General features: G+C 41.2%; 1 protein-coding gene across 8 annotated transcripts in view; it reads right to left on the minus strand.

Moving 5' to 3' along the window:
* WDR59 (WD repeat domain 59) overlaps positions 1-12,566 on the minus strand; it is a 95,337-nt gene that overhangs the window by 42,478 nt on the left and 40,293 nt on the right. For all 8 annotated transcript variants that reach the window (XM_082438994.1, XM_082438991.1, XM_082438990.1 and 5 more), the window contains 7 exons: positions 10,234-10,313; positions 9,078-9,210; positions 8,820-8,944; positions 4,832-4,996; positions 2,230-2,325; positions 1,921-2,077; positions 1,348-1,417 (listed from right to left, as the gene is read on the minus strand). In XM_082438994.1, coding sequence (XP_082295120.1) covers positions 1,348-1,417; positions 1,921-2,077; positions 2,230-2,325; positions 4,832-4,996; positions 8,820-8,944; positions 9,078-9,210; positions 10,234-10,313 — 826 coding nt within the window. The remainder of the gene's footprint in view (positions 1-1,347; positions 1,418-1,920; positions 2,078-2,229; positions 2,326-4,831; positions 4,997-8,819; positions 8,945-9,077; positions 9,211-10,233; positions 10,314-12,566) is intronic.

Below are 12,566 nucleotides of genomic sequence, written 5' to 3' on the forward strand. Positions count from 1 at the left end.
CTAGAGAAAGCCTGCATGCAGCAACAAAGACCCAACTCAGCCAAAAACATAAAATAAATTAAAAAAAAAAAAGAGTAGGTGATTGTTTTCTAGTCCAACCTTTCGAATAAGGAATCTGGTGTAATGTAGGGCGTTCTCTGGCATTTAACTCCCACTTCTTGTAGCGCCAAGTTCTCATCTGCCTGGGTTACTGCAGAAACTGGCAAATTCCCAGGACAGCCGTAGCACCTGCTCATGAACTTGGTGCAATGTCCTTTCTTTCTTGTTAGCTTAACTATTCATCATTAAGTATGCTAATTATATCATATACAATATAACCAGGTGTTTGTAGCAGGAGGGTTTCCAAGTTATCCTGGTCATCACACTGTAAAACCAGAAGTCTACAGCATAATATTTAAGTTTAAAAAACCACTAATATGGGGAAGGTTGTAAAGGTGTGGGGGGGGACAGGGGTATATGTACTCTGCACTCAATTTTGCTATGAACATAAAATTGCTCTAAAAGATAAAGTGTATTAATTAAGAAAAAAAGTTACAATATGATCCAGTCATTCAGTTCCTAGGTATATATCCAAGAAAAATGAAAAAATATATATCCACACAAACTTTGCACAGAATGTTCATAGCAGCATTATTCATAATGGCCAAAGAGTGGAAATAGTCCCAATGTCCAATGACTGATGTATGAATAAATAAAACATGGTATATACGTGTGATGGAATATTATTTGGCAATAAAAGAAATGAAGTGCTGATACATGCTACAACATGTATGATCCTTGAAAATATACTAAGTGAAAGATGTCAGTTACAAAAGAACACACATATAATTCCATTTATACGAACTGTCCAGAATAGACAAATTTATAGACAGAAAGTAGATCAGTGTTTGCCCAGGGCTGGAGGAATGGGGGACTTAGGGACTGGGGTGACCCTTAAGGGATTCAAAGTTTCTTTTTGGGATAATGCAAAGGTTCTAGAATTGACTCCAGTGATGGCTGCACATACCCTACATGTGTGTGGTAATGTCAGAAGTGGCCTATTAGTGTTACGGGACTACAGATTATCTCTTGCTATTTTTCTAGTTTTATTTAATGTTCAGATAATACTTTATCAATAGGGGAAAAGCACATTAAAAAAGAATTTGCCTTGTTTTGACAACAGTTTTTATCAAGCAACTCCTTCTAGTAGTTAACTTTACAGTAGAAATCTCAGCTTGGGTGAAATTCAATGAACCATGATCTTTTGGGAGTAAATCTTATAACACAAATTGTCCAAAGACAAATTCCCAGATGTCTGCCTATTTCTGGCCCATGAATGTAGCTTACACCTGCATCTCCCAGACTCACCTCGGAGTAGGCTCAGTCGGAGACACTGCTCGGTGCATCGTCATGGGCCTTGTGAAATACACCAGGTACCCTGTCAAAGGAGACATCACATGTGCACATCAAGGTCAATGAGCTGGTCATGGGAAATCCTAAGAAAGCACTGGTCAATCTTTTGTCTATCTCAATATACCTGAAGGATAAGACATAGTATCCTAAGCTACACAGGCTCACAATGGCAGCCGTACTTAATAAAAACAAAGATATGAATCTCCAGGATTCAGGAGAGATGGGATGTATGTGGTTTGGAAAAAGTCTTCACAGGTACTTTATATTTCCTATGTGTATTTTCAATAGGCTGAGTCAAGACTCAAATTCACACTCATCAGAATCAAACAAATTAAGTCTGTAAATCTGGTGAACATTCTTAGGGTATGTCCCCAGATGCCAATTCAGCATCAGATAACACTATGACAGAAATCTTTTGAGTTCTCAGGAAATAAAAACAAAGAAACATTTTCTGATGGAAATTTTTATACAGACATTCTTAGCTTCTCTCTCTCGAAATCTAGAATCAGAGAACCGAAAGAGACCAACCTGCCCCGCAGAATCTGGCCCCCGAGGTCCTGGGAAAGGGAATATTGGCATCCTGGTAGGACCCATAGGCAGTGGTCACCCGGGCAAATGTCGGTAGGGGCGGCGTGACAGAGTTCGGGAGCGCGAAGGGATTGCTGGAAGCGCTGTCTTCTTGGTTCTGAAATTTTAAAATCAAGAGACTAAAACCCACAATCTGTCTTCAAGCCAAATTACGAAACAGGACACATTACAAGATCAGGGAGCCCAGGATTTTAGGGAGGAGGAAAGGAAACGAAACCCCAAAGCATAGGTTGGTAACAAGGATCCCACCACAAAAGACTCAAGGCAGGAGACAAGCTGGCGCAGGCAGGGCTCCAAACAGCTCTGGTTGCGTTTCACTTTTTGCAGGGAAGTGTCTTTCAGGATCTAGAAAAGGCACAAAAGCGCAGTCAAGAAGAGCAACATTCTTTCTCCTGATTCTTTTTTATTGTGTGAAGCATCGGAAGCAGCAATGATGCTGGGGCACCGGAGCGTGGCTGTGTCTGAGGCTGCCAACACAACACACCACCTTCCCCCTCCCCGAGAGGCTCAGGGAGAAGATTCATTCGTGAATCCTCTTCCAGGAGCCCTTTCCTTTGCCACGGCAGGCGCATGCACTGGCTCTGAGAGAGCACGATTAGAACCACCATTCTTCCTTTACAGTGAATTCTACTCTTTTGCTCTCTCCCGACCCCACCCTCCTCCATGAGAAATCTCAGCATCACTTAGAGTAGTATCTTCCAGTCTGGACTGAAAACTGTTCCATGTGATACATACATGCCAGGGGGAACAGATTTCACTTTAGTGAAAATTAAAATGTACCTTTTTGGGGGGGGGTCCTTTAAAAATATAAAGCCTAATATACCTGGACAAAACTATAATTCAAAAAGATACATGCACCCCTATGTTCATAGCAGCACTATTCACACTAGCCAAAACATGGAAACAACCTAAATGTCCACTGACAAATAAATTGATAAAGGAGATGTGGTACATACATACAATGGAATACTACTCAGCCATAAAAAAGAACAAAATAATGCCATTTGCAGCAACATGGATGCAACTAGAAATTATCATACTAATTGAAGTAAGTCAGAAAGAGAAAGACAAATACCATATGATATCACTTATATGTGGAATCTAAAATATGGTACAAATGAACCTATCTACAAAACAGAAACAGACTCACAGACATAGAGAACAGACTTGGGGTTGCCAAGGGTGAGGGGAAGGGAGACAGATGGCCTGGGAATTTGGGGTTGGTAGATGTAAACTATTACATTTAGAACGGATAAACAACAAGGTCCTACTGTATAGGACAGGGAACTATATCCAATCTCCTGGGATAAACCATAATGGAAAAGAATATTAAAAAAAGAATGTATATATGTGTATAACTGAGTCACTTTGCTGTACAGCAGAGATTGGGGCACAACACTGTAAATCAACTATACTTTAATAACATATATATATTTTATATACATATATATATGGAGCTTAACATTTTAAAGCACATGCTATCAATATAAACTGACATACACATACTGAAGCTAGGCATATAAATTGGACCTGGGCTGTCTAACATGGAAGTCATTACCGGGCTATAAAGCACATGAAGTATGGCTAGTCTGGATTGAGATGTGCTGTAAGCATAAAATTCACACCAAAAGTTGAAGACTCAGTACCAAAAAGAAAAAAAAAAGAATGTAAGCTATCGCAATAATTTTTATACTGCTTACATGTTGATATGATAATACTTTGGATATACTGGATTAAATTAAAATATTGAAATTAATTTACCTTTTTTTTTTTATTAGCATGGCTACAAGAAAATTGAAAATTACATGTAGTCTGCATCACATTTCTATTGGACAGCACTGAATTAGACCTTTAAAACACTTGCTTACCCTATCATTTTTATACCAACAGAAAAATCTATCTTTTTTGTATGTCCAAACAAGGCAACGAAATGTTCAGACTCCAAGGACGAACTGTCAAGTACCACAAAATCTGAGTAATTAGCATTTCACAGACCCTTACAAAGCTTGAACAATTTCTTGGTTACCTATCATACCCCAAGAAGATAGAACAATCAAGTGTATATAACACAAACGAGGCAAAAAATTAACAGCATTCAGGTCAACTTGGTGCTGTCAGGATATTTCTGCTATTTCACATGTGATGCTGCTCAGACCGAAAAAGACGTATCTCAGCTCATGGGGCTTTTTTATGAGGATTCCACCTGATTAGCTCTGCGTGAACTGACAAATCAAGTTTCTGAACCTGTAAGGCTAAAGACGAGATGCCAGGCTGTACCCCTCCATTCAGGCACCGCTGTCCTATCACACACCTCACCTGTCCAGCCAGCCAGCCTCACTCTAAGTAACAACATCTCCTTTTATGGAGCAGATTTTTTTTAATGACCTTACATACTTTTTTTCTGATTAGAAAGTATCTTTTAGCTTCAGAATACATTTTGCCTATAGTTTCCAAATAAATGAGATTGTATTGTATTAACCTGGGATTAACGCATAGCTTTAAAGAGATCTGTGAGATTATATGCAATTACATAATTGCCTATGATTTATATGCAATATTTCTGAAGTTATATGCAATATCTGTGCAAATTTTTCTGTGGAAGGGTGTGTGGTTTTCATTAGACTTTAGAAGGGGGCGGTCCATGACCCAAAGAGATTAAGAACCAGCACTCAATGTTTTCTACACAAAAAGAATACAGTTGTTAACCCTGCCAGGCGGAAGGACACATGAGGTCCAAATCTTATCGATTGGTTTTTTCACTCAACTTCACTGCTCGACTCAGACACTGACGCACATGAGCAGTGCTCTCCACTTCTGACATCAAGGAGAACTTGTGAACACAGATGCCCACCTTGAGCAGCTTCGCTTTCATAGTGGATGTGATGGTGGTGGGGTTAATGAACTGGAAGGAAGGGGCCGCGTGGTTCGGATACTGCGCAGGGAACTTCACCAGCATCTTGACACGGTGGTTGCTGCAGTGCACAGACACTGTGCAGCTCCTGTCTGCTGCGTCCATCTGCAGGGGACAAATCAATAGCTGCTTTGGAGAGGAACTGCAAAGGGTCTTCAGATGCAAACAGGTTTAAATAAGGTAACTGAATGCTCTAGGTTCCTGGTAACGGAGTGAGAGAGAGTCTCCAAAGATGAATTTGGAAGATGTGGACAACTCATTTTCAAAATGGATTTTTAATTTTAGCACTGATTTAATAAGTTCAAAGTGTTTTTACTTAAAAAAGCTTCATCCCAAAGCTGTGAGATAGGCTGAAACTTGTTATATTTATTTTGAGATGGGAAAATAAAGCAGGAAGATGTTAAAAACCTGACTCAAGTTAAAATTACTCCTGGGACCTAGGAATAAACCTACCTAAGGAGAAAAAAGACCTGTATGCAGAAAACTATAAGACACTGATGAAAGAAATTAAAGATGATACAAACAGATGGAGAGATATACCATGTTCTTGGACTGGAAGAATCAACATTGTGAAAATGACTCTACTACCCAAAGCAATCTACAGATTCAATGCAATCCCTATCAAACCACCAATGGCATTTTTCACAGAACTAGAACAAAAAATTGCACAATTTGTATGGAAACATAAAAGACCCCGAATAGCCAAAGCAATCTTCAGAAAGAAAAACAGAGCTGGAGGAATCAGGCTCCCTGACTTCAGACTATACTACAAAGCTACAGTAATCAAGACAGTGTGGTACTGGCACAAAAACAGAAATATAGATCAATGGAACAGGATAGAAAGCCCAGAGATAAACCCACACACATATGGTTACCTTATCTTTGATAAAGGAGGCAAGAATATACAGTGGAGAAAAGACAGCCTCTTCAATAAATGGTGCTGGGAAAACTGGACAGCTACATGTAAAAGAATGAAATTAGAACACTTCCTAACACCATACACAAAAATAAACTCAAAATGGATTAAAGACCTAAATGTAAGGCCGGACACTATCAAACTCTTAGAGGAAAACATAGGCAGAACACTCTATGACATAAATCACAGCAAGATCCTTTTTGACCCACCTCCTAGAGAAATGGAAATAAAAACAAAAATAAACAAATGGGACCTAATGAAACTTAAAAGCTTTTGCACAGCAAAGGAAACCAATAACAAGATGAAAAGACAAACCGCAGAATGGGAGAAAATATTTGCAAACGAAGCAACGGACAAAGGATTAATCTCTGAAATATACAAGCAACTCATGCAGCTCAATATCAAAAAAACGAACAACCCAATCCAAAAATGGGCAGAAGACCTAAATAGACATTTCTCCAAAGAAGATATACAGACTGCCAACAAACGTGTGAAAGGATGCTCAACATCACTAATCATTAGAGAAATGCAAATCAAAACTATAATGAGGCATCACCTCACACCGGTCAGAATGGCCATCATCAAAAAATCTACAAACAATAAATGCTGGCGAGGGTGTGGAGAGAAGGGAATCCTCTTGCACTGTTGGTGGGAATGTAAATTGATACAGCCACTATGGAGAACAGTATGGAGGTTCCTTAAAAAACTAAAAATAGAACTACCATATGACCCAGCAATCTCACTACTGGGCATGTACCCTGAGAAAACCATAATTCAAAAAGTGACATGTACCCTAATGTTCATTGCAGCACTATTTACAATAGCCAGGACATGGAAGCGACCTAAGTGTCCATCGACAGATGAATGGATAAAGAAGATGTGGAACATATATACAATGGAATATTACTGAGCCATAAAAAGAAACGAAACTGAGTTATTTGTAGTGAGGTGGATGGACCTAGAGTCTGTCATACAGAGTGAAGTAAGTCAGAAAGAGAAATGTATGCTAACATGTGTTAGCTACTGTATGCTAACACATATATATAGAATCTAAAAAAAAAAAAAAAAAAATGGTTCTGAAGAACCTAGGGGCAGGACAGGATTAAAGACACAGACGTACAGAATGGACTTGAGGACACGGGGAGGGGGAAGGGTAAGCTGGGACTAAGTGAGAGAGTGGCAATGAAATATATACACTACCAAATGTAAAACAGCTAGCTAGTGGGAAGCAGCCACATGGCACAGGGAGATCAGCTCGGTGCTTTGTGACCTCCTAGAGGGGTGGGATAGGGAGGGTGGGAGGGAGATGCAAGAGGGAGGTGATATGGGGGTATATGTATACGTATAGCTGATTCCCTTTGTTATACAGCAGCAACTAACACAACAATGTAAAGCAGTTATACTCCAATAAAGATGTCAAAAAAAAAAAAGGACTCCTGGGAAAATCCTCCTCTCTAAAGGAGATGAGGGGCTGCCAGGGGCTGGGGAGACAGGAAATGGGGAGAGGCTGCTAGGGGATGTAGGGTTTCTTTGGGGATGATGAAAACGCTCTGGAAGTAGCACTGGTGATGGCTGCATGGCTTTGTGAATGTACTAAGAACCACTAAATTGTACACTTTATTTTTTTTTTTAAGATTTTTTTTTTTTGATGTGGACCATTTTTAAAGTCTTTATTGAATTTGTTACAATATTGCTTCTGTTTTATGTTTTGGTTTTTTGGTCTCAAGGCATGTGGGATCTTAGCTCCCCAATCAAGGATCGAACCCATACCCCCTGCATTGGAAGGCGAAGTCTCAACCACTGGACCACCAGGGAAGTCCCTGTAAACTTTAAAAGGGTGAATTTTGTGGTATGTGAATTATAGCTCAGTAATTTTTATTTTATTTTATTTTATTTTTGTATTTGGCCATGCCACGCAGCATGTGGGATCTTAGTTCTCTGACCAGGGATCGAACCCGCGCCCCCTGCAGTGGAAGTGCAGAGTCTTAACCACTGGATCACCAGGGAAGTCCCTCTCGTAATTTTTAAAAAGCAGTCCTGGGAAAGGAATCAAGATCTCCTTCTTAGAACTAGATCACTAGATATCCAAACTGTTCTCAACTGGGACAAAGGGAATATAAACTGAGTTGATATAGATAACCAATTAATCAAGGAATCCTTTATCTCTTTTGATTTCTTGTGCTGCCAACTAGAGACGGCAGCTGGAGGATGGCAAAAAGAGACACACATATGGGAAATCTGGAGACTCGGATTCAAATAGCTGTTGACCTCGGACAAGTTATTTCATTTCGTAGTGTCTCTGTTTCCTCATCTGTAGAGTGAGGATAAAACCACTTATTGCAGAACTGTTTTAAAGGCCAAATGAGACAATTATGTAAGTGCACAGATCCAGGCCTACTGTTAATTGAATCTGGGCTAAAGAAAAACTAATCTAGTGTTAAAACTCCTTCACAGAAAGACTCAATTCCCTGAAGCACAGAATTTCAGTACCTGCCCAAAAGGAAAAGAGTAAACCTCTCCGTGTGTTAAATGAACAAAGAGGCTTGGTCACCTTCTTAACATGCATCTAAATCTCTGAGGAAATGATCAGCTTACAAGGCAAGATCGTACAGCAAAGTACTAAGAGCCTTGGAGAGTCAAGAGGCTGGCTTCCAAACTCAGCCTTGCCATTAACTTTGCCAGTAACCCGTGCCAAACACTAAACTTTCCAGGAGCTGAGCATCTTCACATAGAGTAAAATGAGGCGTTAGAGCATCTAAGGAGATTTTAAGACATTTGAGCATCAGTTTATCCCTTGGTTCATCTTATGAGAAAATAATAGGGTAAGGGAAAATAATCTGCAGTTGTAAAATATCTATGTCCTTAGATAACCTAGAAAACAAAAAAGCAAGCACAGAGACTTCCCTGTTAGAGCAGCAAAGCTATATTGCTAGCCTAAATCATGGCTGAAATAGTCCCCTCACCCACCAACCGCCAACCACAAGTGAGAGACAGTCCGCTAAGCCCGAGCACCTCCACGTTCACGTTGCGGATCTGCACGTTGATCAGGGAGAACTCCTGCTGCAGAGTCTGAGGCAGGCCCAGCTGCTCTGATTTCTTCTCTTCCAGGAGGCTGCTTGGGGGGTCTTCCTTTAAGACTAGCAGGAGAGAGAGGGTAACTTGTTGGAAAAGATTTCTGAAATGGATTCAGAGAGCAGTTCTGGGGTATCTGCCTCAACTCGGAGATGCAGAGAGGGGCACCGCACCGAAAACATCAGTGTGACCAATTACCTTCTTCCTCCCCGTGGCTGGAGTTGTGCTGGTGATCCGTCTCCTGAGTGTGAAGGGTCTTCTCTGGTTCCGGCAGAAGAGCAATGCTCTCAATGAACTCATCAACACCATCTAAGATGTCATTTGCACAAAGCTGCAACAGAGGGGAGGAGATCTAGGTCTAGAGAAGTCAGTGGAAAGGACTGCCGTGTTTGGTTGAGTTCTGACTTAAAAATGGGAATCACAAAGGAGAGAGATGTCAGCCCCAAACTGATACAATCAAAATAAGTTTTGCCCATCACCAATTCTCCCTGGTTAAATACACAGGGTAACAGACCCTATTAGCCTACCCTGGGAAATGTTTTATCCTGTTCGTAGTTTACGCAAATCTCAGAAAACCTTTTAAACTCCAGCCTTGATGGAGTTATTCAGCCAACCCAAGAGCAAAAATATCATAACCTCAAAGCATTTGGAGCAAATGGTACTTTTTGGAGAAAACAGATTTAAAAGGCAATAAGGTGATGATATTTGACCAAAATTGCTCATGAATGACTTGGTACTAAGCAGTGTAGCAAATCCGACCCAGAATTTTCTATCCACTCTGTACAGAGTGCTGTATGGGATGCAATACAAGTGAGACAGCGATCCCACCTTCAAGGAATTTAGCCACCGGATGAGAAGACAGAACCCCGTGATGGGGCAGAGCAAAGCAAGGGCCACGAAAGCAGTTCACACAGGGACCACTGTGCTTCATATAAGAACAGATACAACTTATGGGGCAAAAACTGGAAAGGGCTTCACTTAACAGGTGTTGTTGATGAACGTGGAGGACTCTGAACACTGCCTAGTGCCAGGGCAGATCTTCTAGCCCATTTATAAGAGAAAGAAATGAAGCCCCCAGGCCACTTGCTCAGTATGCTAACCCACACTACCTTAGACCAGGACAAGAGGAAAAAAAGACATTCAGAGGCTTTGCAGCCTTCAAGTGCTGAATACTGAAGTGGGCTCCTGAACACCTCAAAGCCTCAGTGTAGCATACACAAGCCACTCGGCCAACCAGCAAGTACGTATTAAATGTCCATCACGTATCCTCTAACTTCTTCAACTACCAAATCTTCTATCTTACGTTTCTGGTGTATCCAGTTAACATTCCTCCACAGTATCATTGAATACATACCCTCTGCATCTGGGAATCCACCCGCCACATTCTCAAGGTCTGATCCCGTGACCACGTAACCAGTTGGTAGTCCTTGGACCCTGGAAATCATCAGATAAGAATCGTGGAGGTTTTTCTGGATTCAACATCAAGTTTCTTACAGGTTGCGATGGGGTGAGATTCATTCATCCATTCATCCATTTAACAAATATTTATGGAACATCTCCTATATGCCAGGTACTGTTCTAGGCACTAGGGCTATAACATGAATACAAGAATCTCTGTCTTTACAGATCTCACATTCCAATGGTGGAAATAGACAAACATACAATAATGTGTCCAGTAGTGACAATGTTATGAAAAAAATAACATGGGATAAGAGGATAGAGACTGACAGGGGAACTATTTTTAGATAGGACTTCCCTGAGGAAGTCACCTTTGAGCAGAACCTTATTTTTATTTCTTTTTTAATAAATTTATTTATTTATCTTTGGCTGCGTTGGGTCTTCGTGGCTATGCACGGTCTTCTAATCACAGTGGCTTCTCTTGTTGTGGAGAACGGGCTCCAGGCATGCGGGCTTCAGTAGTTGTGGCACGCGGGCTCAGTAGTTGTGGCTCGCGGGCTCTAGAGCGCAGGCTCAGTAGTTGTGGTGCACGGGCTTAGTTGCTCCACGGCATGTGGGATCTTCCCGGACCAGGACTCGAACGCATGTCCCCTGCACTGGCAGGCGGATTCTTAACCCCTGTGCCACCAGGGAAGTCCTGAGCAGAAACTTAAAGGAAGTGAAATAATAGCTCACAAATTAGCAAGTGAAGAGTGATGCTGGGATTTAATGTCTCAGTGAACTTTCACCTCCACAAATGTTCTTCCTTTTACGTGCTCCAGAGGAGCTGGGGATGAATAGGTTGCTTGTAAAATGAATTGTTTTAAATGCATCGTGACATCTTACTGTTTAAAATAATTTTTTGGTAAAGAAATGCATCTCTTTATAAAAGGAATAATCAATCTTTAATGTTCTTAACTGACTGAATTGTATTTTCACACGATAGGTCTGGTCAAAGGGAAATTATCCTATCAATAAAAAGGTCCAAGGTACTTTCTGAAAGAGCTTTATGAAAGATCAGAACATTTCAGGGTAATTCTGCAGTATCTAGAATCTTCTTTATGGTCATCTTCAGAGAGCAAAGAATCTAGAAATAATTTCATTCAATTCCCTCATATTATGGATGGGGAAACTGAAGCAACAGAGAACAGAGCGAGTGAGGGCCAAAGTTCCTTCTCTGTGTCACTGCCTTCAACCAGGCCTTCATTCCTCCATGTTTTAATACATCCCTGTGCACAACTATCAAGACAGCAACTATTCTGAGCTACTACCTGTCATGAGAACCACCATCTAGCCCAAGTTCATAACAACAATTTTCTTTTCTTTCTTTTTTTTTGGCATCATTGCATGGCTTGCAGGATCTTAGTTTCCTGACCAGGGATTGAACCCGGGCCCTCGGCAGTGAAAGCGCGGAGTCCTAACCACTGGACCACCAGGGAAGTCCCAGCAACAATTTTCTGACTCCACATCCAGCCTCTTTTCATGTCCCTGACTTTGAAGAAAAGTTATGCCTAATTCCTTTCTAAACCCAACTCCTCTACTCGGGTCTTTGGCCCTATTCCCTCCTATTTTCAAAGGGCCTTTGCTTTCACACCTACTCCCTTTCTTGCTTCTTCTCCTTGCCTTCAAACAGAGAGGGCAGCAGCCTCCTCCAAGGAATTTAGTCTACTCCTTGCCTCTGAAGGCAACCTCATTCACAAAACCAGTTCGTGCTGCCTCTGTTTCTGCTGTCTTACAATCAGGCTTCCCTCCTCAATCCGCTTTTGGAACTGGTCTCTCAATGATCGTATGGCTTCCTATTTATACCTATTTATACAATTAAGTGCTTCTCTCTTACTTTGCATGGAGATCCTTCAGCAAAACCCAAAACCAATGACCTCCGATTCCTTCATGAAGCATCCTTTTCCTTGGACCACAACATCCTGATTCTCTTCCTACCTCTGAGAGCTCCTTCACCACAGTGAAAAACCAACATCAAAGCCTGAGGTGGTCCAATAAAAACTGACTAAGAAGACACAGCAGTAAAAAGAAAATGGAACACCATTAGGTTGAGAAAGAAGTAAAATATAAGAATACATGCAGGATGGGGACTTCCCTGGTGGTCCAGTGGATAAGACTTTGGGCTCCCAATGCAGGGGGCCCAGGTTCGATCCCTAGTCGGGGAACTAGGTCCCGCGTGCATGCCGCAACTAAGAGTCCGCATGCCACAACTAAATAAATAATTTTTTTTAAAGGAATACATGCAGGATG

Source organism: Balaenoptera physalus, assembly GCF_965194825.1.
Source record: "Balaenoptera physalus genome assembly, chromosome: 19".
In the NCBI taxonomy this organism is placed as follows: Eukaryota; Metazoa; Chordata; class Mammalia; order Artiodactyla; family Balaenopteridae; genus Balaenoptera; species Balaenoptera physalus.